The sequence below is a fragment of the Pyrus communis genome, chromosome 3, assembly GCF_041283825.1.
Source record: "Pyrus communis isolate YQ-2024b chromosome 3, ASM4128382v1, whole genome shotgun sequence".
Taxonomy (NCBI): domain Eukaryota; kingdom Viridiplantae; phylum Streptophyta; class Magnoliopsida; order Rosales; family Rosaceae; genus Pyrus; species Pyrus communis.
In genome coordinates, this window is record NC_142567.1 from 2,907,796 (window position 1) to 2,933,695 (window position 25,900).

The 25,900-nt window shown below is 35.9% G+C and overlaps 1 protein-coding gene and 3 long non-coding RNA genes across 10 annotated transcripts; 3 read left to right on the forward strand and 1 right to left on the reverse strand.

The window, feature by feature from the left end:
- Positions 1 to 158: 158 nt before the first annotated feature.
- Positions 159 to 2,519, forward strand: LOC148697745 (uncharacterized). Its single transcript, XR_015960465.1, has 3 exons — positions 159 to 452; positions 803 to 1,784; positions 1,982 to 2,519. It is a non-coding gene; the product is annotated as an uncharacterized LOC148697745 (long non-coding RNA).
- Positions 2,520 to 2,623: 104 nt separating this feature from the next.
- LOC148697746 (uncharacterized) lies at positions 2,624 to 3,584 on the forward strand. Its single transcript, XR_015960464.1, has 2 exons — positions 2,624 to 2,763; positions 3,393 to 3,584. It is a non-coding gene; the product is annotated as an uncharacterized LOC148697746 (long non-coding RNA).
- A 3,580-nt stretch (positions 3,585 to 7,164) lies between these two features.
- LOC137727265 (uncharacterized) lies at positions 7,165 to 11,310 on the reverse strand. 6 transcript variants are annotated; one of them, XR_015960461.1, is made up of 12 exons: positions 11,001 to 11,310; positions 10,704 to 10,773; positions 10,455 to 10,575; positions 10,313 to 10,376; positions 9,954 to 10,139; positions 9,539 to 9,603; positions 9,323 to 9,376; positions 8,770 to 8,828; positions 8,394 to 8,516; positions 7,967 to 8,208; positions 7,723 to 7,854; positions 7,165 to 7,408 (listed from the first exon to the last, which is right to left on the reverse strand). It is a non-coding gene; the product is annotated as an uncharacterized LOC137727265 (long non-coding RNA). The 6 variants fall into 6 exon arrangements; XR_015960459.1 differs by having other exon boundaries at positions 7,967 to 8,213; XR_015960462.1 differs by having other exon boundaries at positions 7,967 to 8,516; positions 10,455 to 10,490.
- Positions 11,311 to 15,662: 4,352 nt separating this feature from the next.
- On the forward strand, positions 15,663 to 24,026 carry LOC137716351 (polycomb group protein EMBRYONIC FLOWER 2). 2 transcript variants are annotated; one of them, XM_068455790.2, is made up of 22 exons: positions 15,663 to 15,883; positions 15,970 to 16,123; positions 16,263 to 16,318; positions 16,413 to 16,527; positions 16,638 to 16,797; positions 16,887 to 16,955; positions 17,423 to 17,562; positions 17,770 to 17,832; positions 17,991 to 18,112; positions 18,550 to 18,614; positions 18,876 to 18,928; positions 19,247 to 19,300; positions 19,386 to 19,445; positions 19,881 to 19,927; positions 20,021 to 20,142; positions 21,029 to 21,067; positions 21,144 to 21,279; positions 22,009 to 22,057; positions 22,511 to 22,594; positions 22,859 to 22,938; positions 23,141 to 23,230; positions 23,647 to 24,026. In XM_068455790.2, the coding sequence occupies exons 2-22, from the start codon at positions 15,998 to 16,000 to the stop codon at positions 23,765 to 23,767; spliced, it is 1,851 nt and encodes a 616-aa protein (XP_068311891.1). In that variant the 5' UTR covers positions 15,663 to 15,883; positions 15,970 to 15,997; the 3' UTR covers positions 23,768 to 24,026. The 2 variants fall into 2 exon arrangements, with proteins under 2 accessions (XP_068311891.1, XP_068311892.1); XM_068455791.2 differs by lacking the exon at positions 21,029 to 21,067.
- Positions 24,027 to 25,900: the final 1,874 nt, after the last annotated feature.

A 25,900-nucleotide genomic window follows, 5' to 3' on the forward strand; every position in this document is an offset into this window, starting at 1 on the left:
CTCTAGATTGACAAGAAAAATGGATACACAATTTGGTAAGGAAATATGTCCTTTCTAAAGTTTTGATTGACTTATATACATCGGTGGTCTCTATTTCATGTGGAAGGGTAATTAAGACAAAATGCACAATATAGTGAAAGCCAAACCACAAAAGAAGCAATCCCAGATACCCAAAACATGACTAGCAGTATATAGCCTTTCTTTGGCCAAAACAGTAAGCACGAAGCACCTAACTAGAAAAGAAGCAAAATAAACCACAAAGAAATGTGTTAGACAAGCAAAAGATTAGTGAAAAGGGGTTCGACTACAGCACAAACACTTGAAAATACCATCGTTATGGTCCATTGAGTGACACATTTGTTCCATTTAGGGAGTTGAGTTGAGAGTTGCAGAGAGAAACTGGTGGTATTTTCCAGAGCTATCACAGCGCAGATCAGATCAGCTCTTACCAGGTGTAGTAATTACATCGTGACCATTACATTATCATCTGTTTGGTTACCAAGAAAATATTTCAAGTCTTTTCATTTCTGCTTTTCTCTGGGAAAAAAATGTAATCTTGAGTAGATAATCTCTAGTGGGGTTTGATTGTTTCCATAAAAATTAAGCATATATAATTCATGGTAATGTGGAATTTCAAGTGTTCATATCTATGATTCTGTGAAGCCAGTTAGCATTTTAAATAGAAAAAAGCGAAATATAATGTAGTATGTTAAACAGAAACTTAAATTTGACGCATTTACAGAGCATCAAAATAAGAGTTTGCATTAACTTTTTTCAATTTTCACTTAACTGAAATGTACAGACACAGAGGACTAGAGGTGGTTACCATTACCAATGGGTTCAATATCAAACCACGCAAGCGTTGAAGATAGGATCAGTGAATTACCTGAGACGATCCTTCGTCATATACTTTCTTTCCTTGAAACGGTACATGCTGTGAGAACCACCGATTTGTCTACAAGATGGAACAACATATGGACTAAAGTTCCTAACCTACACTTTGGTTATATTCCAAATTTTTTGTCCGGAATATGAAGATGAAGATGAAGATGCATGTCACAAACATTTTATGACATTCGTTGATCGTGTACTTTTCTTTCTTGACTCATCAAAAATCCAAAACTTTACTCTTGGTTGTATCGATCTATATGATTTCACTCGAATTGATGGTTGGCTTTGCACTGCCACCAGGCATAATGTTGTTAAACTTGATTTTCATCTTCTTCATATTTATAAGTATAACCGCAGGGCTACTTTTGAGTTTCCTCAAAGCCTTTTCAAGTGCAAAACATTGGAGGTTTTGAAGCTTTCTTCAAATTGTACTACTTACTATCCTCCTACATCAGGGTGCTTTCCAAGTCTCAAATTCCTCCATATTACACTTCATATCTCTTGACAACTCTGTCGAGCAGCTCATTTCTTGTTGCCCTCTGCTTGAAGGGTTGACTATTGATGGATTTGTTGGCACTCGTGGAGATTCTGTGGATGTTAATTTCAACATTTCTGCGTCTAAATTGAAGACTTCGACAATAAGTTTGTCAGCTTGTCCCACAAGTCCGTACAATGTTTTAATTAATGTTCCAAATCCGAAAAGCATTAATCTTAGCCAGAATACTATGGCCTATTACTCTTTCGAGAGTGTAAGCTGTCTTGTCAATGCCAGTATTGTTCTCGAAGCCTGTCGAGAAAAGGAACGAAGTACTTTCTTTGCCAATCGTGTCATTGCGCTTATGGGAGCAATTTCCAGTGTTAAACATCTCTCTCTTTCAGGTGAATGTGCAGAAGTAAGTATACCCTGATTCTTGTTCCCTTACACTATTGCTTGCAGAGTTGTTTACCTTCCCTGATATCGATCTATCTTAGTATTCTTTCTTCCCTAAACATAGTGGGTGTTGACGTACGCCCTTATGATTTGAAATAGCAGGCGAAGTAAATTTTTGAAAGCGTTTATGTTTGATCAATGTTTATATATTTCATGAAGGGTGGTTGTCATCGATACTTCCTCCCAGAGGAGTTGGTTCCGCATGATTGCTATTACTGGAATTTGCTACCAGCAGTACTCTCCGTTTTTATGCCAACCTGCACCAGTTAAAGTTTTTCATTTCACTCTTTTTGAATAACTGTCAGAGCACTAAATTTAGTTCGAGGTTCTCAGAGCATCAGTGAATCCACCAGAATGTGTGCCTGTTTGTTTGTTGCGGCTCAAGACTGTCTCCGTGTGGAGTTTCCAGGGACGACATATTGAGATGACAGTGACAAAGTATTTGTTGAAGAATGGTATAGTTTTGAGTAAAATGATGATATGTGCAAATCGTTGGCATATGGAAAAGAAGACGTTGCACCAGGAATTTGCTACGTTTGAAAGGGGTTCATTGAAGTGTGATTTCATTTCTCCGAGTACTTTATTGAAGCTAGGACAATGAACGAATTTGCTATTTGTAGCTGCCAATGTCGCTTATAATCCAATCTAATTTGAATTGCAGTAAATGAAATTCAAATTAGCAACCAATTTATTACTCTCGACAAGTGCTCTAACCAACTATGCTAGATCCAGTACTTACATTTGATTTATGGAATGCTAATTGCCAAACGAAGATAAACCTTATTTGACCAAAAAAAGAGATAAAAGTTGGAACGAGCTGCTGTTCTTGTGGAATTCTTAGACTTGAGAGTTGCAGAAATTGTGAAACCGCTGCTGTTAGCATTTCCCTCCGTTTCTCAGTAACCAATCTGAGCCACCAACTAAGGCTCTTCTCTTGTCAGGTACTCTTCTTCTTCTTCTTCTTGGAAAAATGCTCCGTTCAATACTTTCTTCTGGGTTCTGTTCGCCTCTTTGGAATCTTTTTTATTTCTCTAGAGAATAAAATTTGATACTTCAGGAAGCAGAATTTTATTTAAAATTTTAATTTGCTAAATTTTCTGTCCTATTGGACTTGTAGAATTTCATGCATTTCTCTTTTTACCTGACATAGACTACCTAGCTAGTTAAGATTTCTTGTGTTTTAGGAATTGTAATTAATTCTGTATTCGAATTACTTGAAGTGTAATATTACTTGTGCCACAAGGGTTTGTGATGTATATAGAAAGGGGGTCACCCCAATCAACAGAATTATCCATTTATAGTATCTTACATGGTACTAGTAGTTTAGGTAATTTTTTCTGTCAAACCCTAAGCCTATCCGCAAGCCTAGCCATCATGGCAGCCTCTCCGGATTCACCCCAATCAGTAGAATCATCCAATTATAACTCTCTACAGTCTGTGTAAACATATATAAAGGGTGGAAAAAATACATTCATTTTCTATTTGCTTCAGTCTTAAATAAAACCCCTAAAAGATTTTTTTTTATTTTTTTTTTATTTTTTTATTGCGCATGGATGCTGAACCTATGAAGTTCCAATTAACGGCAGTTCCGCATTTTCTGGAACGTTCACTGACTTTCAAGCCTTTCATGTCAAAGCCTCAGGCAAGGGTTACAGATAGGTCAGAAAATTACCAAATGTGGTGCTTTGTTGCATATATACTCTCCTTGAAAGAAAATGGGCTGTCAGGACGAGCAATCTGTCTACAAGATGGAAGAATGTATGTGTTTCTACCCCTATCTAGACTTCCGCTGCGGGGATTTTCCTGCTGATTCTGGTGATCTTTTAAAATTTTGTTGAGCAGGTACTTTCCTCTCATGATTCATCGGATATCCAAAAAATGGGTCTTGCCTGTGATTGTTTCCATACGGTCAGTTCCTCTCACGTTGATGTTGGATTCACACTTCTTTTAGGTAGAAATATAATTTTGTTTCGCTTGATCTTTATGCTGCTACATATGGAGACCAGATTATTGAGTTGCCTAATAGCTTTTTGCACATCCAAAATACTAATGATTTTGACCCTGAGGTCGAATTTTATTATCAATGTTCCCGCATATGGTTGTTTCCTAAGTCTCTCAAGTTCCTTTATGTTATACTCAAAGTTCTAAAAGACGTTAAGTGCTAGTCGGGCGGTCGGCTAAGATTTAGCGCCTAAGCGGCTAGACGGGATCTAGGTAGGACATAGACAGACTAGGCGGATTTAAATAAATTAATATATATTGTATAAATAAGTATCTATTCCTACTTAAAAAAAAAAAACACATAATTTTATGTGTTCATCTAAGTACTCAACTAGCCTCTTACATTTTATTGAAAAAACAAAATGCAAAAGAGAAAGCGATTGATTTTCTGTTCAAGTGAGAGTCGCGATCTAGGTGGTGCCTGAGCAGGTTTAGGTGGGCTAGGTAGGCGCCTAGGCGTGCTAGGCGGACACCTAAGCGGGTCTAGGTGCACTTTCTTAATTTTCAAATACCTACGAACTAATCGAAACGGTGACCAACTGCCTAGCTCCTAGGAGGGGACTAGGCAGCTCTAGGCATGAATTTTTAGAACAATGGTTATACTTAATTATCCTCAAAATGACTCAATGTTTTTTTGCTTTCCCGAACTGCCCCTGTACGTGAAGATTTGCTATTAAAGGATATCTTCGGTATGGTGTAGTTTTTAATTTGAATATTTACTTTCCTGAACTGAACATTTTGAGAAACATGAGGACAACTTTTTACATGTACTCTCAAAGCTTGAAAACCTTGGTTCCCGCTGGGTTTCTAGGATTATATTCCAGAGAATATGCAGACTTTCTATTCAAAGCCAAATATTGACCTCCATGACCATTACACAAATGTTACAATTCCTCGCTTCTGACTGTGCAACCACGCTTCTAGCAAGGATTTGCAATGTTAAACATCTATCCCTTTGATCTCATCATTTGAAGGTAAGTATATCCGAAATTGCTTGTCTTACAACTGTAAGAAAGAAAGGTAAGGGGTAAGTTGGATGAACGGATGGATGCTACTGCATACATATTGTTACATTATTTTGTGTAAAGTGGAAGAGTTGTGGGGCGCAGCATTCATGTTGGCCCGTAATATTCAACCCCTTCAAAGTTGGATAGATTGAATTTGAAGGAATGAAATAAATTAAGTAGCAATTAGGTTTGGTTGCGAAGGGTAGAAAAACTAATTAATTAAGATTTTCTCTATTTCGGACAAACTTCAATTTCTTGCTTGAAGCATCAAAGATTAACGTTATGCATTTCATTTCTTTTTCAAACTTCAAGTTTTGTTATGAACTTGACTGCGGTATGTGATATTCACTTTGTTGATCGATGGCTGATGAGAAATTGGACGCTGCATATGAAATAGTGCTCTTATTATATATATTTGATTTTTGTTTTTCCTATTCTATGATAATAACATTATAAACTTTCTTTTGTCGGAATGAGAACTTGTAATTTTTTTTTTTTGGCCAGATTGTTTTAAATGTTTAAGTTTATTTTGTAATACTTCTTCATTAAGCAATCTCGATAAACAAAGACAGCTCAAAGAGAGGTGTAGCGTTCGCAACGAACGATTCTGATTATGACATGTGTACAATGAAGATTCGTATTGTTCATGTAAAAATACGAGGGGACCTGCTATGAAAGTGTTCTATGTATAAATAGATTTCATTGATCCCCTTATCTCCTCACAATTTCAGCGCCGCACGAAACTGAAAACTCTAAAATACAAAATTTGGGTCGCCTGACACTCGCACCTTGTTAAGACGATGAATCGAAGTTCTAAAGAACCTCTACAAGAGCGAGGTGAGTGGATTGATTTTTGGAACTCCTTGTTATTACCAATCAAATGTCAAGTGTATAATATATAACAATTTGCACAGTTTTATTTCAAATAGAAAAACTCAACGACAAATACAATATATTAAAACATAAACACTTAATGAAATTATATATAAAATCACAAATCACTGACTTGTTTCTTGAAGATAGAGGCTTGCAGAAGTAATCTCCTAAGACAGAAATTCGTCCCTACACCAGTGCAGCAGTTTAATGGACGTCTATCTTGCAGGATACAACTATCTAATCCAAGTTCTTATACTCGAACTCGGATTCTTGGTGAATTGGTTGTGGTGTTTCTCTGTGAAGTGTGAAGGATTCGATGGAAAATTGTTGTTCTTGTTTCTGATCCGACAGCCATATATAATGGCGTAAATGAGCAGTTGAAACCGTTCATATTTATCTTTAAGAACGGTTACAACCGTTCATGTGATCGGTTTTATACTTTCAGAAAAAAAACTGAATGCAAAAATCAAAAACGTAAAAATGATACTTGGGTTTTTCATCCATCCGAGCCCCAAGGTCTAAACCCCATCTTTGACATTTAATATATGCACCCAAACCCTCTAAGTCTAAAGTTCAAGGTCCATGGCTTTAGCTCAATTCATTTCCAATTATAAGTGAGTGAACTCACTTATAAAGAATAAGTTATAAAGTGGTTTGGGCGATGTGGGACTTGGAGTCCCACATAAAACTCAAGTTCCAACACTCCTTTAGTTTTCAACTAGATAATTAGAGGTGTTTTTCTTCCCTCTAGGGACCAATTGGGAATAACTCTCATATATTTGTTTGGCTTAGACAAAAGATCAGAGTGGTTATCTCGGTTGAACAGAATTAGGATCTACATTAGGGACCCATTTGAATTGAAAGAATAAAATATTTTAACATGGACGAGGAAGTACCAAAGAGTTTCAGACTGAATTGTTAAAAATTAATGTAATGCATGCAGGAAACTAAACAAAGAACTTTCAAGTACCAGTTAAACCACCACGTGAAAGGTGTCATTTGAAAGTTCTCTCACATGATGCTTCTAGTCATTTTTAGGTCCCTCTACATAATTTTTTGTAGTGCAATATATCCTATAACAAAATTAGCCTAACTTTCATGAAATTTTGGAGTCCTTCGTCTAAACGTACCGGTTAAGAACTTAGATTATTTTTCTTGATATATTATCTTCTTCTTTTTTATTTACTATTACTCCATAGTTCACATGATGTTGTTAGTGGTCACACTGATAGGACATGAAATACCCAAATATTAATCATGTTCTTCAGAACTTCATGACATGTGAATTAGTATTGTCATGTTTAGGTGTTACTAGAATTTGCACCCGCGCGTTGCTGCGGGATTAAAAATTATATGAAAGATTATGCACCTGCAATCTTTATAAACAATGTTCGAATCAAAAACTGAGTTACAAATGCAAATGCAATTTATACACAACCTCATCATGAATGAAACAAATTTAAACATCTAAAGAGAATTCTATTTCTTCAAAGCAGAAAGGGGAAAATAATTGTTTCCTTAACTATTGAGGGAATACCCGCCAAATAAAGCTTACTACATTCTTAGACTTTTCATGTGCTACATGCAACGAACGTCAAGCTTGGATACCAGACTTGCTCCCAGTTTGCGTTGTATCCAAAGAAGGGATAACTGACATTATTTTGCAATAAATTGCACAAAGTGCCTTGTACAACTCTCCATGCTGCAGAAGAAAACAAAGACAGTAGTCAACTAATGATGTACGATGATAAAAACCATAAGGCAAATCAAAAGGTGACAGTGATAATAAAAAAAAAAAAATGCATGACAACTTCAAAATTGAGTTTTGGAGAGAGAGAGAAAAAGAGCAGAGAGAGGTTGTAAGCAAAGACCAAATATATAAGACTTTTCATTTACATGCATCCCAAATTAGGGTTCCAAAATCACAATAATTCTGGAAATTCAGGTTCCAACATTCCAGAAATAATTAAACAAAAAGAAAAAAATTAAGAGAGGAGAGGGAGGAATAATGCATACCAAGGAAGAGAAAAAGCTGGAATGGATCGAGATGTTTGGGGACTGAAGTGAATTGGTATCTGGGTCTGTTTTGTTTTTTCTTGAAGTTATAGTAATTTGTATGCACCGTCCATTTGTATTTATAGTAATTACCTGCACAAATCTCAATCACCTTACAATCTATCACTACACACATATAGTTCATACAAAATTGCAGGAATAAATTAAACTAACAAATTAAAAGAAAAAGACAAATAATGCATACCAAGGAAAAGAAAAAGCTGGAACCTACCCTGCCATGGTATATAGACATCTCAATTTTCAATACCAATTACCCTTCTCAAATCTAAACATCTCTCTCTAGTCCTCCCTCCCATACCAAAGTCCTCTCACCACCGCATCACATAGTAACACAAAATCGAGTTATTCATGATTACTCAAATCCCAAGTTGGGTGAGTGACTATAAATTCTCAAGGCATCTAGTGACCAAGAGAATGACACTCGGTCTTACCTTCAAAAATAGCCATGTTAGGTTATTGTAAAAATTATGATCCACTTTTATCATATTTATTAAACTCTAAATAAAAGATTATGAACCATTGTGTTATTTACATGTACCAACATGCAGGAAAAACATAGGGTTTCATATTCCAAGAGAAAAATAAGTTAAGGAAAAACCTCAACACCTAACCTTATTATAATGGTGGCTGCTGAGTACAGCATCTGATCGTCTCAAGGACCTCTTTGAAACCGTCGTGGAAACATGTGATTGGGAATCTAGATGACAGCCTAGAACAACATTGTATTTCAAAGCCTGATATTCATAAAAACCTGTGTCAGCTTTAAAAAATCTAACTATTTTCTGAATCACCAGCTACAATTCTTTAAAATCAGTTTCCTGGAAACAAAGATCATTCAAATGTCACTATTATTAAACCTATTAGCAGGAACAAAGATTCTTAAACTTCCTATCTCCATATATGAATTTAAGGAGGAGAGAAAAACAGAGTTATGCAAGTATAGAGGTGCAGTGCAGTTGATTTTAAGTTGTCAATGGGAGAAAATACCTAGAGTTGGAGATAAACTTGGTGAAAGTAGAAATCTTCAAGCTGCAAACAAATTGATCCTGGTTTTTGTCACAAAATGTCCTTTCATCAGAGAAAATTATAGCAAAACTTTTAAAACTAAACAAAATTGTGTGAAATGATTAGGAAAGCAGAATTTTTCCAAACTATGCAGAGAAATAAAATTTAAATTAAAAAAAAAAATGTGAGTTCAAATAGAACTATATAGAGGTACACTGAGCAGAAAATCTTATTTAATGATAGTCTTTTAATTTATCATAGGTTTTTTTGTTACCAAAATTTAACAATTCAAATTAAATTCACCAAAAAAGCATACATGTTTTTTCGTTAACTTGTACATACATTTGTGAACAATTAAAGAAAAACTGCAGTTTAAAAATCTCACTTCTTCAACAGAATTTTGTAGGTGGATATAAGTATTTTGATTTTGTAGAAGCAAGTTGGATAACGTGTAAACATACATAGATTACAATGCTGAGAAAATAAGTCTTTATCTTTTATAGTAATAAACTATAATTTTAAGAAATTTAATTACCATTTCATTCGAGAGTAAAGTTTGAACGCCTTGAAATTTGTGGAAGCTCAAAACCTGCAATATGAATAGTGACAAAAAGGGCTCAATTGTTGAGAAGCATTTGTAAGGAGGAACTCAACATTGGACCTCTAGCAATCACATAACTTTGCACAAAACACTCAGGTAACTTTACCAGGATTACACAAAAGAGACAAAAACAGAAGAATAATTCCATACCTCTGAATCTCATATGGGAGACCAGTAGATTCAAATGAATTGAAAGGTGGAGGCACATTAGCACCCTAGCAAAAGATGTAAATCAGATCACTCTGAGCAGATAAAAAATTGATATCAGACATCCAAAGAACAGATCATCATTCAGGACAAAGTTGAGTTTGAAGTTCTTTGAACACCATTCGGAACAAATTCCCTTGTTACCTTCATTTAGGACAAAAAATTTACAAAATTAAAGTTGGGTTTTTCATATTCTCTATTGGGTATCGAAAGTCGTGGGGAAAGATTGGAAACAACCAAACCAACATCCAATTTAGCACACACCTAAGAAAAACAGAAGCAAGAAACAAAACAATGAAAGATCATAAAAGGTTCAACAATATTAAACAAAATTACAGTTGGATTTAAAGATGCATACTCAAGCAGTTCCTTAGTGCTTTCAAATATGGCCAGGTCTTCTTCCTTGAGATTTAAGGATACTTCTATGCCATCTCCATCTCGTGTATCCATTAACACAATTAGATTCTTGAACTCCGTACCTGAAGTCACCCATGGTGGCTTTCCCCATCCAAAATCAGGTTCATAGAAAGGGAACCTGCATCAACTGCTGCAACTATAAGTTTCTACATCACTCCTTACCATGAGATTCCAATAATCCTTGAAAAATTCCCATACATCGTCCCCACCAATACCAATACCATATTTTATTTTAAATTCCCTTAAATATTCTAACACATTGATATGTACAAATTTTCACAGAATTAATGTAAAAATTACCTTTTTTTGGAGACCACAACCTCAAAAACCGCTACTTAACCCAGAAATTTAATCACAAAAAATTCTGCAAAACCTAAAAAAATTTATTAAACTGACATAAAACCAAACCCAGAAATATAAGGATACAATTCTACAAACCCACCAATTTAATGAAGAATTCTCCAAAACCCAGAACCCTCTGCCAAATGAAATGGTCAAAGCATGGAAAGTAGACTCGAGAAATCCAATCGTTAAAAGCCATCAAAGGAAAGGTTGAAATATAACTATAAAAACAGGTCCAACCAAGTAAAGTAATAAAATTCTACAAAATCACTAAAAACTTGTTAAAATTCAATTATATTAAATCACAAATTTGAAGCTGATTTTGACATGCAATAGGTCTAAAAGGTACCTGAGGTGATAAGGTATGGTTTGACATCTTCTTCTTTCTTCACCTCTTTCTAAGTTGCTCTTTGCATAAACTACAGTAATTAAAAAAATAACCCAATTACGTTGTATTAATCTGTAAATACAATTAAAGGTCCACCAGAAAATTATATAACTCAAAATTAAACAACACCAAGATGAATTTAAGCAAAACCTAGATCAGATTCTAAAAGGGTTTATCAAAAATAATAATTTAATCAGAAATTAACACTAAAAATAAATAAAAAACCAAAAAAATTGCAATTTTATCGTTTCTTTTCACCTTTTAAGTTCCTGAGAGTGCTGGAAAGCTCTCGCTTTGCCATATTAGCTTTCTGGGCTTCTACTCTGGAATCTAAGTGAGAACTGAAGGCCCTGCAGGAGCAGAAGAGAAAGCAACCTCTAGCAACAGAGAAAGCAGTGAAGGTTTTTTAGCAAGAAAGTGCGGTTGGTAATTTGTGAGACAAAGATCGCACGGTGGAAGAGGGAGAGAAGGTAGCCTTGGAGAGCGAAAGGAATCGAGGTTCAAGAGCGACAGAAGCAGGGAATTGTGAGAGAAAAGTGGAACGGAGGGAAAAGTAGAGAAGAAAGGTCGAGAAGTAGTCGATGTGGAGCGATGAGCGACGCGTGGACAAACGGTATAATGGAGAAGAAACAGAGGGCATTTATGCCATTGAAAATGACAGAAGCTGAGGAGTGATCGACAGGTGGAGATGAAAGGCAAAGTCGTCTTTTTACTGTTAAAAAAAGGAAAAAATGGGCAGATAACAAATGAATTGGAGGGCACTTTCGTCCGCTTACTGTTAATGAACAGTAATTTTATCTCGTTGAGTATTAGTATATACACACATGTATGTATATTTCTCTGCCACTTTGCATTTATTATCCCTTTTTCGAGGAATGGGCCTTCGTTGCTACCACCAGACAATGGCAATGGCAATGGCATCCCCCTTTTCCTCTTGCCTCTTTCTCAAATGGAAAAGAAACAGTGAGAGAGAAATAAAATAATAACATGCATAAAAAAGAAAACCCACTTTCAGAGAGAGCTGCAACAGTCGCTGAGGGAGTTCCTGAGAAAAACAATTATATATATATATATAATAAACAAAACAATCACCAATTGTTTTACCCCGTGGATAAACACATTGGTTTTTGGACAAAAAAATGATAAACAAATAGACTGCAGGACAAAACAAATGATTATAGTTGTCAGGAGTTAAATCCAGCCACATAGTTTGTGGCGCCAAAAAGGAAAAATATTATAAAAATATTGTTTGGATTTTTAAAAGCAAAGAACCGCAGATGATGGAGAACGGCACCAGAAAGCGGAAAGGACAAAATGGCCAACTCACTGCACAATTCCAAAAAAGGACAAAAAATTGCTCAGCAGGCGAGGGACAAAATCGGGTGGGCACTGTTAATGAACAGTGCCAATCCGCTGAGCTTTAGTATATATAAAATTTTGTTTTATCAAATGAAATGTATGTTTTATCAAAGTCTTTTTCCTCAACTAGTTTGCCTATTGAAGCTGGTTCTTTTTTACTGTGATTAGTGGCGATTCCTAACAAAGTTACTCCAGAGATCACCTAATCTAGAACATCTCGTCTTTGAACACAAAGTACAACGCAGTTACGGCTATAGTACTCCTATTCCAGCAGGCGGCCTGATTTCTGGCGTGTTCGTTGATTGTTATAAAGAGTTTGTGAACTGTTCAGAATGCAACGAAGAAGACTTTGAGCATGAATTTTATCCACCAGAGATTGTGCCTATCTCTCTGTCGTCGCACCTCAAGACTATCACTGTGAACAGATACAAGGGAAGTGCTGAATAAGATGACCATTTCTACAGATGTGACTTCAGATGAACAGAAGAAGGAGTTGTTCGAGGAATTTTTGCTGTTTCAAAGGGGCTCGAAGACGTGTGAAGTTCAAATGCAATTTTAGGCTTGGTATCATATTCTAGGGTTCCAAAAGATTTCCTTTTCGAAACTGTAAAAGAATCATTGGCAGTTTTATTTCCGTGGTGTATTTTCTTATATCAACTTTCAAACACTCTTGTTTTCTGCCTGCTTTTGATAATTAGAGAAAATATTTGGCATAATATATCTGTTAGGCGAGCACTCCGCATTTTACCTCTGTTAATTCTGTTCCTTCATTTTCTTTTGATTTGCTCAAGAGAGCACCCTTTTGACAAACAATTGACACTATTGTGCTTATTTTTTAGTCTGAAACCTACCTGCTAGGCAAACAGTTAATTGAGTATCGTTTTCGTTTTGTGTTTCACCTGTTTACTTCTTTTTTTTTAGTTCTTGTCAATGGAGCCAGATAGATCCTTTCCCATTCCGAAGTCCAATTAACGTCAAAATATCTCCCATCCTCTCATTATCCGGCCTACCAAATTAATGAGGCAGTAGCCTAAACAATTTTTCAAAAGGGGACGATAATGAATTCGTATCTCACAAAGATAATATCTAGTTATCGTGCTTCGCGGATGAACAATGCTTAAGTCTTCCGTCGAACTATTTGTCACTGAACCCTCTTACTATCTGTTTGGTTACTAAGAAAATTGAGAAATAAGGTTAGAAAATTCAAGTCTTTCCCTTTGTTTGTTTCTGTAGACGGTAAAACTTTCTGAATTTACTATGATTGAAATTATGAGATTTTGATGTTGCAATATATGAAAACTGAATACCAAATGATTATCAAACGATCGCTAAACAAAGCATAAATTAAGACATTTTAAATTTACTTGTTTTTATCATTCATTGTACAGCTATTATAACCCAAAAACGAAGGAAATTTCTGATTTTTTTTTTTTTCTGCATCAATTTCTGATTAGCAAAAATAGAGCATATAGATTGACCAAAAAATGAAAAGCCTTTTCTATGTGAAGTTTTTTATACAAAAGCTTCTTGACAGTGAATTACCAAGTTAAAAAGTGTGCTGCAACTTGACAATATTTCCTAAAATGCATCAGGTTACAAATGGGTCCGAAGTCTGACAGTCAAGCAAGTTCGAAAAATAGGATCAGTGAACTACCAGATGCAGTTCCTTGTCACATACTTTCCTTCCTTTCAACAAAACATGTTGTGAGTACCAGCGTTTTGTCTACAAGATGGAAGAACATATTTTCTCTTTTCCCAATCTAGACTTCAGCGATCGAGATTTCTCCTCCTCTGCTGACTTTCGGAGTTTGTTGATCGTGTGCTCTTCTTTCGTGACTCATCAACATTCAAAACTTCCGTCTTTTGAATAACTATGCTGATGACTTTTCTCATGTTGATGTTTGGATCCGCACTGCTATTAGGCGTAATGCAGAGAAACTTGATCTTCAGGTTCCATCATCTGATAATTACGAGCAATTTGAATTGCCTAAAAGCCTTTTCATGTGCAAAACGCTAATGGTTATGAAGCTGATGACAGATTTTGTTGCCAGTATTCTTACATCCGGGTGTTTCCCATGTCTCAAGCTCCTCTGTACTTGAAGATTTGACCATTGACGATAAGTCTTGCTTTTTTTGCCTAAACTGAGAGGTTAAGCATAAGTCTGAGCACTTCATATGAACTTCAAGATGTAGACAATTTTTTTTTTTTTTTTTTTATAAATGCACCAAATATTGGAAAAGTTGATATCGTGTGAGCAGCTTTTGTCAAGTTATATCTTGGAGAGTAAATAATCCCTACTCGAAGCCAAGATTCATCATTATTGGCATGATAGAGATGATGAAGGTGCCTGTGCCTGCGTTTGATATTCTGAGAAAATTGATTTGACGCTGGTTCTTCACAGCAGTTGTTAGGGATGGGAAATGCTAATAGAGTTGCTCAAGAGATCACATGCTTTACATTCCCTTGTCTTGCAAAATGAGTATGAGTATCGCCGCCCCTAAGAATTTGACAAAAGCTCGATGATTAAGCTTCAAGTAAACCGAGATTATGTGGAATCCTCAGATCTTCCATGGAATCCACCAGAGTTTGTTCTTATTTGTTTGACGTCGCACATCAATACTATCTCCATGAAGGCATTCAGGGGAAATCCAGATGATCAGATTGAAGTAGCCAAGTATTTGCTAGAGAATGGCCAAGTCCTGCAGAATACGACTATTTTACACTGCCGATCTGTGGGTTAAAAAAGGGGTCTTATACGAGAAACTTGTTCCGTTTGAAATGGCTTCAAAGACTTGTCATCCAATACATTTTTTTGGTTTGCTGTGGATGTAGCCAATGGACTCATAAATATTGTTTGAGCTCAAAGCTTGTTCAGTTTCAAGCTTGAACTAAGCCGAGATTGGCTCGTTTATGGATTAAAGCTTGAACCTTAGCTCATTTCTGAAACCAGCTCCAACTTTAATGAAAAATTAAAAATTATTTAAGCGAACACAAATCAACTTATAATAAGACACGTCTCATGATGAATGCTCATTCTTAATAGATGCCTCATCAATGTGAAGAAGGAAAGCCAATACATTTAAACAAACAATACTACAACCGAGTTAAACATGAACCAAACTCGAGGTATCTCAAAATCCCAAAATTAGTTGAGTTGGACTATAAACGTTGTAAGCTGAACTCATAGATTTTTTTTTGGTTTTGGTCAACTGAACTCATAGATCATATCTTCAATTTTTTTAGCTACTTTCTTTGGGATTTCTTGGTCATAATATATATTTTGGTAAAAATCTTGAATATTTTGGTTTGAATTGATAAAATGATTAAAAATTACTCTTTGATTTATAACCAAACAAATCACATATCTGTCTATATTACTAAAACGAAAAATGATAACTAAACATTTTTTATTTCATACACATCATTTTATAAACGTTCGATGTTATCATTTAACACGTGCGGTGATTATCATTTTTCTTCTTTCTCCAAAATTAAGCTAAAACAAAACCCTGAAAAAAAAAAAAAAAAAAAAAAGGACAAGGATTATAAGTATAACTTTTGGTCTGAAAAAAGAGGCAAAGTTGCCAGCTGAGAAAAATGGCAGCGTAACGCAGAGACTGAGTGAGGGAGTCTGGTAGAAGGAGCGAGCAGCCCATCGCGATTTTCGATGAGGAAGGAAACACCGAGAAGAACCCAAAAGCCAGAAGAAGAATTTCAGACACTAAACCTTCTCCTCCACCCAATCTCTTCGTCTTCAGCTCCAATTCTTCCACCTGGCTCCGTAAGCTCTCGTTTCCTCAACTGGGCTCACTCTTACTCCTCTGTTGCTGCGACTTTCCGCTAGAAAAATTGAATCTTTGGTTGCAGGTACGCGAGGAGCAGCGGCGGTGGTAACATGTGCCGGCAGGAGGAGCGGGTGCGGATGTCGGCGGAGGAAGAAATTGCGGCGGAGGAGAGCCTCTCTGTCTATTGCAAGCCTGTAGAGTTCTACAACATTCTCCAACGCCGCGCTATTAGAAATGTACTAATTTATTTTGTATTGTTGAGCTAAATTATTTGCATATATGTGACCAATGAACTCGAATGAACTCGAATGAAATCGAAGATTTATACTTCGGTGGCCACTTTATAATGGGTTTGTGTGCATTTTTCGAATGTAGCCGGCATTTCTTCAAAGATGTTTGAGCTACAAAATAGAGACCAAGCACAGAAGGAGGTAATGGCAGCAATTAAAATTTGAACTTTTGTGTCTATACAAGTGTGTGCTAGTTTTTTTTTTACTGACTGGGTTGGTGTTGGTTGAAATTTAGGATACAAATGACGGTTTCCATTTCGATGAATGAGAAGGAAGGTGTACAAACCCATAATCTCTTTCCTTTGTATGTGTTTTTGGCCAGACTAGTTCCTGATGTTGCGGTTCCAGAGGTATGTCTATGTATGTTTTTAGTTTTCGAACTGTTAATCAATGTGTTACTTTGTTCCGGTTTCATTTTCATGTATATGATAAGAGTTCTGTCTTGGAATGTATGAACAAGTATTCTGCTACATATCGATTCAGTCGAGCTTGCATGTTAAGCAATTCCACTGGGGTTTATGGGAGTAGTCAACTTCAAGCAAATTTTATTCTGCCTGACATTAATAAGCTAACACTGGAGGCTAAATCTGGCTCACTTGCAATCTTGCTCGTCAGCTTTGGTACGTTTTTGTGAAATTTTGTTGGTATGGAAACCTTTTTTATGTGGATGTCATCGAAATGTTTGGGCTCATATATTAGTTCATTGTAGTGGGAGCACAAAATCCATTTCGTGGAATCAATTTATCCAAGGGTCCTGTGGATATGTCTTCTTTCCCTTGTAAGTTAAAGCTTTACTTGCTAAGCTCTTTCACATGTTTGAATGTTGTTACGTTCTTTAACAGATTAAAATTTAAAACTGTGACAGGTCTGACATAATTTTGCAATTTGGATTTCTTTAGTAAACTTTAAGTTCTACATGATGCTGGCACATTACTATATGTAGAGACCAGATGTTTAACTATATGACCCATTTGCAGCTCCCTAAATTTTTTAATTTCTGATTTATTTTACCAGCTTTAAAAATAAGATAGGACGAGTACACTCTATGTCATGCCCTTGTCTAAACTATGTGAATAAATGTTTCTTCACACCAAGATATGTGGAGTGAAAGATGAAGCATTCTTTGTACCTTGTAATATTGAGAATTATTTTACCGAATTTAATCTTCTTTCTTACGAGATTGATTACTCAAATCAGTTCTATTTTTATTCTGGTTCTAAATTCACTGTCAATTTTGCTTGACAGCAAATGCAGGAGGATATTGTCTATGGAGCAAGATACCACTTGAATTACTTTATATCTCTTGGGAGAATTCTCCTAATTTTCGTTTGGGACAGAGAGCCGAGGTGATTTCAACGATTGACATGCGCTCTTGCTTCTTGAAGGTATGGCATCAGTACCCTGACTATTGATTAACTATTTGTAATTTTCTTGACTAAGAGCTCCTGGTTAACAATGTGCTAAACCTTATGACATTGTAGCTGTCAAAATAATTTAGTTTTTCTCCAATCTCTTATTCGTGATTGGACCTGTATACTTGTAGACCTTCTTTTTTTCCACTTTCAGTTGATTTAGTCTTTTCCCTATTGCAGTTGAGCTGTTTAAATGAGGACAAGTGCCTTATGATTGCAACTCCTCATAATCCAGAAACTGTTGTATGTTCTTTTCTCAGTGTTTTCTTCTTAGATCAATAATTTGAATCTCTCCTCTCTCTCTAGGCACGGAACATACATGTATGTGTATTCAACATTCTCTTCTTGGCAACTGTTGCTGATGAATATCTGTTACTTTTGGTTGCTTGGGCCTTTCAAAGGTCATTTCTCAGCTAGTGCAGGTCACCATTTCTGCAGAGGAATTGGGTGCTAGGGAAAAATCTCCTTATAGTACTTACATATGTAGTGACATTCCTTCTTCATCATTGCCTCATATCATTCGGTAATTTTCATCTCTCATCAAGTAAATTTGCCTGTTCACGTCATTCTGTTATTCCTTCTAACTTTTTGCTTCCCTGAAATTGTTGTTATCGGATACTGGTTTTTGTTTGATCGTTTATAAAACTTAGTTTTTGGGTCACTACTTGTATTTTATAATTTTCTTGTTTCAGTCTAAATTGAAAGAGTTGATCATTAGTCTTGGTATTTTTCCATAAGAACAGACTCTATGAACTTAATTTGGATATACTCCCACAAAACTTCTTATACTTCATTTTCTTGCTTGCGAATGGGTGATTTGTCGTGCTATTCATGGAGAGTACAAAATCTGTGTGATCTTAAGCTGATTTTAATGAGGATTTTATTTTTATATCAGTATGTATATGTCTATGTTTGAGCTCTTGGCGATATGCTTAAATATTTGTTACTTGTGTTGTCCAGGTTAAGGGCAGGAAATGTGATTTTTAATTATAGATACTACAACAATACATTGCAACGCACAGAAGGTATTAATGATATTCTATAATTGTTGGCAACTTCCAAATTTTCGTTATGCGACATGTTGGCAGCTTAAAGTTAAAATAAGGGAATTGGTAATTTTATTCTATACTTCCATTTCCTTGTCAATAAAGACGAAAAAATGTTTTTGTATTCCAATTAATATGTTTTTTCTTCTTCCTCACATTCTTCAACCAATTAATATATTTTTGTATACCAATGAATACGCGTTCCCTTGTTTGTGAAATAATCCTTTGTTCATCTTGCAGTCACCGAAGATTTTTCTTGTCCATTTTGCTTGGTTAGGTGTGCAAGCTTCAAGGTGCATCTTTCTGCCAAAATCTGTTTTTTATTGTATATTGATAACTAATTACTTCACATATTAACAAATTAGGTTTTAGGAAAAATAACAAATTATCATGGTCTCAAAGCAGAAGGTCTCGTTCTCAAATTGTGCCACTCAATTCCACTTTAAAATAAAAATTGTACATGCCCTCTCGTAGTTGAAGTCTTGGTACACATAGAATTGATCCTAATAGCTTAAGCTTGTGGGAAAAGTAGGAGTGTGGCAATCTGAAATTGAACCAATAGATAGTGCATTTATGACTGATGCTTAAAATCTATTCAATCTTTTTTGTAGGGTCTGAGACATCATTTGTTCTCATCACATGATCTCTTCAACTTTGAATTTTGGGTTAGTATTCTGTGAGAACCTTAGTGGGATTATATTCATTTAATTATGGTAGACCAATGGCTACTAAAATGATGATTATTTATAGGTAACCGAAGAGTATCAAGCTGTAAATGTGTCTGTGAAAACTAATAATTGGAGATCTGAGGTATGTGTTCTTCTATTATTTGAGCGATAGAGCAAAATAACATTTCTCAGCGATCAAGTTCTGTATTAAGTATTAGCAACCATATTTCATTCCATTCAGTAAAATTTAATGTTACATTGTGTGTGTATATTGTTACCTGAGGAATTGGGCAAGTCCCATACAAGGTTGCTGCCCCAATCATGAGTTGTCCTATGTTTAATTTGGAATTAGTTTAGGGCAAATGTCATCATGATATAATCTTTTCTAGTTTCTTTGGACATATACATGTTGAAATAGTAAAGATGATGTTGGCTGCCGAAGACGACAGATGAAACGACTATTATGCCAATTTATGAATTGTAGTTAACTTTGAGAATACATTCTCTTAAAAAACAGATGGTAGTGGTACAAAATAAAAAAAAATGCAGAAATTTAGATCTTATTTTTTCTCTTCAGATTGTTGCTGATGGTGTTGATCCTAAACTACAAGTATTCTCCTTTTGGTAAGTTTTCTCTTCTTTATTGGCCCATATGTCATTTTATTTGAGATATATGAATGCCTTAAACTGAAAGGAGTAAGCTCATACATTTCCCAGCTCAAAGCCACTAAGACGCAGAAGACCCAAGAGCCTATATCAAAATGCAAAGCACGTACATCCTCACGTCTTAGAGTCTGACTTTCCTTCTGGACTTTGTGAGCTTTTGGACAAGGCCGATGGTACATGTTATTTCTCATGTTCACATAAACTATCTGAATTGACTACGTGATCGATTATTGTTAAAAATTTGAGAAAGTAGAAGGTGCTGAAGCTCTCTTTGTTTCCCCTTTATATGTATTTTGCAATGTTATACTTTGGGTGGGTGTTTGTTGTTTTAAAGTCAATGGAGGTTAGACAACCAAAAATGACAAAAAAGATGGAATCAATAAGGCTTTTTGAACTCTTTGTCAAAGATTCGAACTGTCTTTTAGCTAAGAATTATTTTCTCTGGAATTATATGGGAAAGATATATCTTAGTAATGGTGAAGACTTGAATAAGTATTAATTCCTTGCAAAATAAGTGTATGGTCCAAAAATTATGGATCAACCAATCCTCTTGTGTGTCTTGACTAGTTGATTGGATTATTGTTAGGAACCCAAAGTGTTCCTGACATAGTTAATCTGAACATGTCCTGCAACATGAAATTGCAAGCTCCAGACTGCAGATGAAATATCATTGTTCTCCTGGAGACCTATGTAGTAACTCCTTCAGGTGCCTGTAAAGCATCCATCGAATATTATTTTCTATGAGAATTCACTTAAATTAGGCCTGAATAATGGAGCAATGTCTCTATTAGACTTGCTTTGGAGTGACACGAATAGCTATTCTTGTTGAGAATCCTATTAGAAATGACCCTACCAAATGTTTGTAACACATGGTTAACTTTTTCTATTTTTACGTTGAGAAGAACATATTGAGTTAAGGGTGCATTGTAATTTTTTTTCCTTACCTAATGTCTGAAAAGAATTTTGGAGTCTATTATTCTTTTAGGCAGATTGAACTAATATTTCTTAATGCAATCCTTTTCCGGATATTGTCGTCAAACACTCAACTTCTTTGCTCAGATGCTCATTCTAGTAGAGGTGATAAGGCTAGAATATCAGGTAGGAGTAATCTGCATAATGATACGGTTGGTGCTGCTGTCTCTGCAATTTGTTTGATCCAGCTTTAATGTTGCAGGGTTTTCAAGCTCCACACTACAGTCATATGGTGATCCTGGTTGCGTTCAATCAGTATCGGGAAACAATTTTGCACCTCCAATGCTTCTGTTCGCAAAGACAAGAAAGTTATCTGTTGAGCGCCCAGACCCTAGAAAGTATCTCTCTCTCTCTCTTTCTCTCACATGAAATACTGCAGTGTAATTACTTATGGGTGGATATGATTCTCATCAAAGCCAAATGTATGAGGTTTTACCTGTCCTTCAGCTACCAATCTATGGCTTCGCATGTGCTTAGATCCATCATATGTTGCTTGGATGCATGGCTACTCATTCTTAATAAAACTAACAAAATTCTGGTAGCACTGTCCAACAACTTCCTGAACCTGAACCATATGAAGCAACTGACTTAAAGTGACCTGAACTGGTTATTTGGTTTGGTTCAGTTCCTATTTTCCTGAAACCAAAAGGATTGGTTCAGCAAAACTTGATAAAACAAACCTGAATGGATGAATAGCTCTGTTGAGCTTGTGCATGCATGTGAATTTGAACCTTAATAGATGGATGCTGACCGTTGCTCCCAAACTGCTCTGATGTTAACTTGTCAATCTACACACACACGCACATGCATGCACAAACACACATGCATGCGCACACACAGGCACACCCTCTGAACTGATCATGTGTGGACAGGCTGTGTTTTCACTTGCCAATTGATCAGCAGTCTTCATGCCAATGTATCAGCAGTGTAATACTTTCCATTAAAGTTAGTTTTCAATTATTTTAAAATGAGTTCTTTAAGAAAATACTGTGCATGTCGATTATTAGTCTTGCATGTGGCGACATATGAATATGGTTTTTATCTAGAAGTTTTCTCTATATTTTCAGCTGTGCCCTCCTGCGGAAGAGAAAGTTCTTTCACTCACATAGGGCCCAGGTGAGAATAACTTATGTGATGAATGCATCACCGAACGGTGATTAAGCTTTGTGAATTTTTCAGTTATCATATACTCTGAGTGTCATATATGGAAGCCTTTGTGAATTTGCCAATTTTTCTTTCCCTGGTGTATGAACGAGAGAGCAATCTGATTTTTTGGCCTCCACCTTACTATTATTTCTTTTCTTTAGCACGTGTTCTGTCACAGTAAATTATTCTTTCCCTTAGCACTTGCACTTGTATCAGAAGTCTGTAACTGCTGTGGTATGACTCTATATTAGTATAATCATTGAGGGCTGCTAGTAAAGGTTGCCATATCGGCTGCTTGCTCAGTTGCTAGCTTCAAAGGCCAACAGGTGTCAATAGTTTAGTTTCTTTTTGGCTCAGATATTTAAATGACACTACTTAGAATATGCGGCACTGAATTTCTAATTATTATTTTTATGCTTGAAGCCGATGATGTTGGAACAAGTTTTGTCAGATCAGAATAGTGAGGATGAGGTTGATGATGACGTTGCTGATCTTGAAGACCGAAGGGTATAAAACCGAACCTCTCGCTTGTGCAATATCATATGTTTCTTAGACAACTGACTTTCAGTCAGACAAGACCTTTATTAATGGCTAATTGAACCATCGAGGAAAATATTTTCTTGCCATCTAGACTTTTTTATTTTCTTTGCATTCCTGTGCACTGATGGATCTGCGTTGAACATATGGAAGCTTATTTGGGAATATGTTAGCAGCACTTTACATTGACTTGGCATCTAGCAAATGAATAAGTGGTATTTTACTCTATTGTAGATGCTTGATGATTTTGTTGATGTGACTAAAGATGAGAAGCAAATGATGCATATGTGGAACTCCTTCGTGAGGAAGCAACAGTAATTTCTCTACACTCAATTCTTTTAATTACAACCGTTGATATCATGGCACGTCTGGTAGGGCTCTTCATTTGCATGAATAATGCTCAATGATGGACAAGCACCAGACCAAGAGAAAAACGGTCAACTTCATTTTCTTATAAGGAAAAACATTAGTTTTCTCTTGATTCTTTACGTGAATTATTTTGTGTAATTATGGCAGGGTATTGGCTGATGGTCATATTCCTTGGGCATGTGAGGCATTTTCGAGATTGCACGAGCATGATCTTGTCAAATCCCCTGCTCTGATATGGTATTAATCGCACTCGTTTGATTGTTAGTTCCCTCGAATTTGTTGCATCTAGTCATTAACAACCCCCTCTTATCTAATTTTTGTATTGCATTTCTAACAAATTAAGCCTGAGTTCCATGAACTTAAAAGTCCCTCGTTCAAACGCAACATTAGGGATTATATGTACAGTGGCGTTCAAATGTGAACCTAGTATAATTTAAACTTTTTTCATTCTTTGCCCTGAAGTTTAAGGACTTTACCTTCTGCTATGAACAGATGAATCGTATTATCTGATTTAACACATCTGTATAAAGTGATTTTGTCTTTGCATCATCCCTCCCCCTATCCAGCAAAAGCGATCCGGAAAACAACTAGTATTATCATGCTTTGCTTTTGATTGTATTTCGCGAATCTCAAATGATGAATCACTTTGGCAGGTGTTGGAGATTATTTATGATCAAATTGTGGAATCACGGTCTCCTTGATGCACGCACCATGAACAACTGTAACATTATTCTTGAACAATGTCAAAGCCCGGCTTCAGAACCCCAAAGTTAAAAGAGATTGTTTTGTTCATTAGAGTCGGGCACCTTCTTACTACTGTGCTGATCTTGGTGCCTGCATTTTGTACGATGTGTTCTTATTTCGTAGTTTTCTTTTTCCATGCTTATTGTCTTGTTGTAATCAGCCGTATGCGATTTTCCAGAAGAATGTAGAACTGTACCATATCCATGTATCTTTAACCAGAGAAAATATGTAAGTAGAAACTATGGGCAAATAAATTCCAATCAATTTCTTACAAAAAGAATTCACCCTCTTTCTTTTGTGTGATTTAGTGTTCAGCTTATATTTTCATTGCTTTTTCAATTACTTAATTAAGAATCCTTTTAGCTAGAAATGTAAATGTTCCTATGCTTGTAAGTGTCTCTACCCACAAATTGTGGCTCAATTTCAATAAAATTGGTAGAGCTTGGTAGTTTTCTTTAATATGAACAGTTTTGATTATAAACACGAAGTACTGTGAATCCAACACGAAGAATTTTGAGCAGGAATTCCTACTCATTTTTAAGTAGCCAAGCATTATCCGGACATAATTGTCATTTTCAACTCAATGTTTTGTAATGAATACAATGTATATATGGACTTGGACAAGGGGTTACGTAATTAGTTTTCACACACTAATTTAGTGACTTGACACTAAATAAAACCTACACCAATTTCCATCCTCCCAAACAAGTTTCTAAGTTGAACCCCTCTCTTATGTTCTCTCAAAAATCTCACACAAGAAGTAGTACTGGAAGCATCAATGGCTAGTTGTGTTGCACCAAGTGTTGTCTTGGTGTGCATAGTAAGTACATGGGCATGGAGGGTGCTGAATTGGAGACACCAAGGAGAGCTCAACGATGCTCGAACAAGCACAATCCAAACCCATCAAACTCTCTTGCTGCCAAAGAGGGGATTAACGAATGGGATTGTTTGGTGGCCAAAGAGGGGTCATGTGAGTTGGATGTGTGGCCTTGGCTGCAGAGTTCGACAGGCGATGTGATTTCACGAGCAGCATTTGGAAGTAACTATGAAGAGGGAAGGAGAATATTTCAACTACTGAAAGAGCAATCGAAATTTTTTATAGCAATTTTTGGAAGTGTTAACATTCCAGGATGGGGGTAAAATTTGAATCGTCTTTCATTGGGAAAAAAAATTACAAAATTTACATCTTACTGCCTCTATAACAAGAAATTATTTCATCAATAACTCGGGGGTAATGAGTCATAAAAGTAGTGTGAGAGATGGGTGAGGTCATGACATGGATAGTGGTGGGTCTCAATGTTAGGGGCAATGGGGTATGTGAGTTTTATTGTGTCTGGAGTCACACGGACACCGAAATTTCTCATCTATAACAGCCTAGTTTACAAATGTCACAATAATCGGTGAAACACACTTAATCTTCTTGACGTCTTCCAAAAAAATTGAAGTAGTGTTTTTATTGTGCAGGTTTCTACCAACCAAAATGAACAAGTGGATGAAGGAAGTTAATTGAGATATAGAAGGTTTACTCATGGGTATTACAGACAGAAGAGAGAAGATGATCAAGTGAGGTGAAGGTACTAAAGATGACTGATTGGGTATAGTTTTGGAGTCCAACTTGGAAGGAAATTGAGGAGCATGGGGACAACAAAAACATTGGAATGAGCATTGAAGATGTGATTGAAGAGTGAAAGCTGTATTACTTTGCTGGGCAAGAGACCACTTCAGTGTTGCCTGTTTGGGCAATGGTTTTACCGAGTCAAATCAGAATTGGCAAACTCGAGCACAAGAAGAAGTTTTGCAAGTCTTTGGAAGCACTAAACCAACTTTTGATGCGCTAAGTCACCTTAAAGTTGTAAGTGTATATTTATTCTATTCTATTCTATTAAGAGAAGAGGGCTTATCAACTTTTTGCTCTTTTTTTTTTTTCAATTTTGCCCTCACTTTTGAATACACAATGTTGACATGAGGAGAACAAAATAGTAATTTTGTACCTTTTGACAAAGTGTGTGCTCATCTTCTAGCGTATATATATGGAAAAGGATCTTAGGAATCCTAGGGATCCCATGATCGTAATCGTGCATCATACATCGTGCGATCATAAATAATTTTAAATTTTAAAATTAAATATAAATAATGCCTAACGAAAACTGACCGTATAATATA

Bases quoted from the DNA above. Each gene is read 5' to 3' on its own strand.
- LOC137716351 (XM_068455790.2), top strand. From the start codon at position 15,998: ATGTGCCGGCAGGAGGAGCGGGTGCGGATGTCGGCGGAGGAAGAAATT. The intron at 16,956-17,422 runs GTAAGTTAAAGC...TTTGCTTGACAG, and splicing joins GGATATGTCTTCTTTCCCTT to CAAATGCAGGAGGATATTGT. The intron at 17,563-17,769 runs GTATGGCATCAG...TCCCTATTGCAG, and splicing joins TGCGCTCTTGCTTCTTGAAG to TTGAGCTGTTTAAATGAGGA.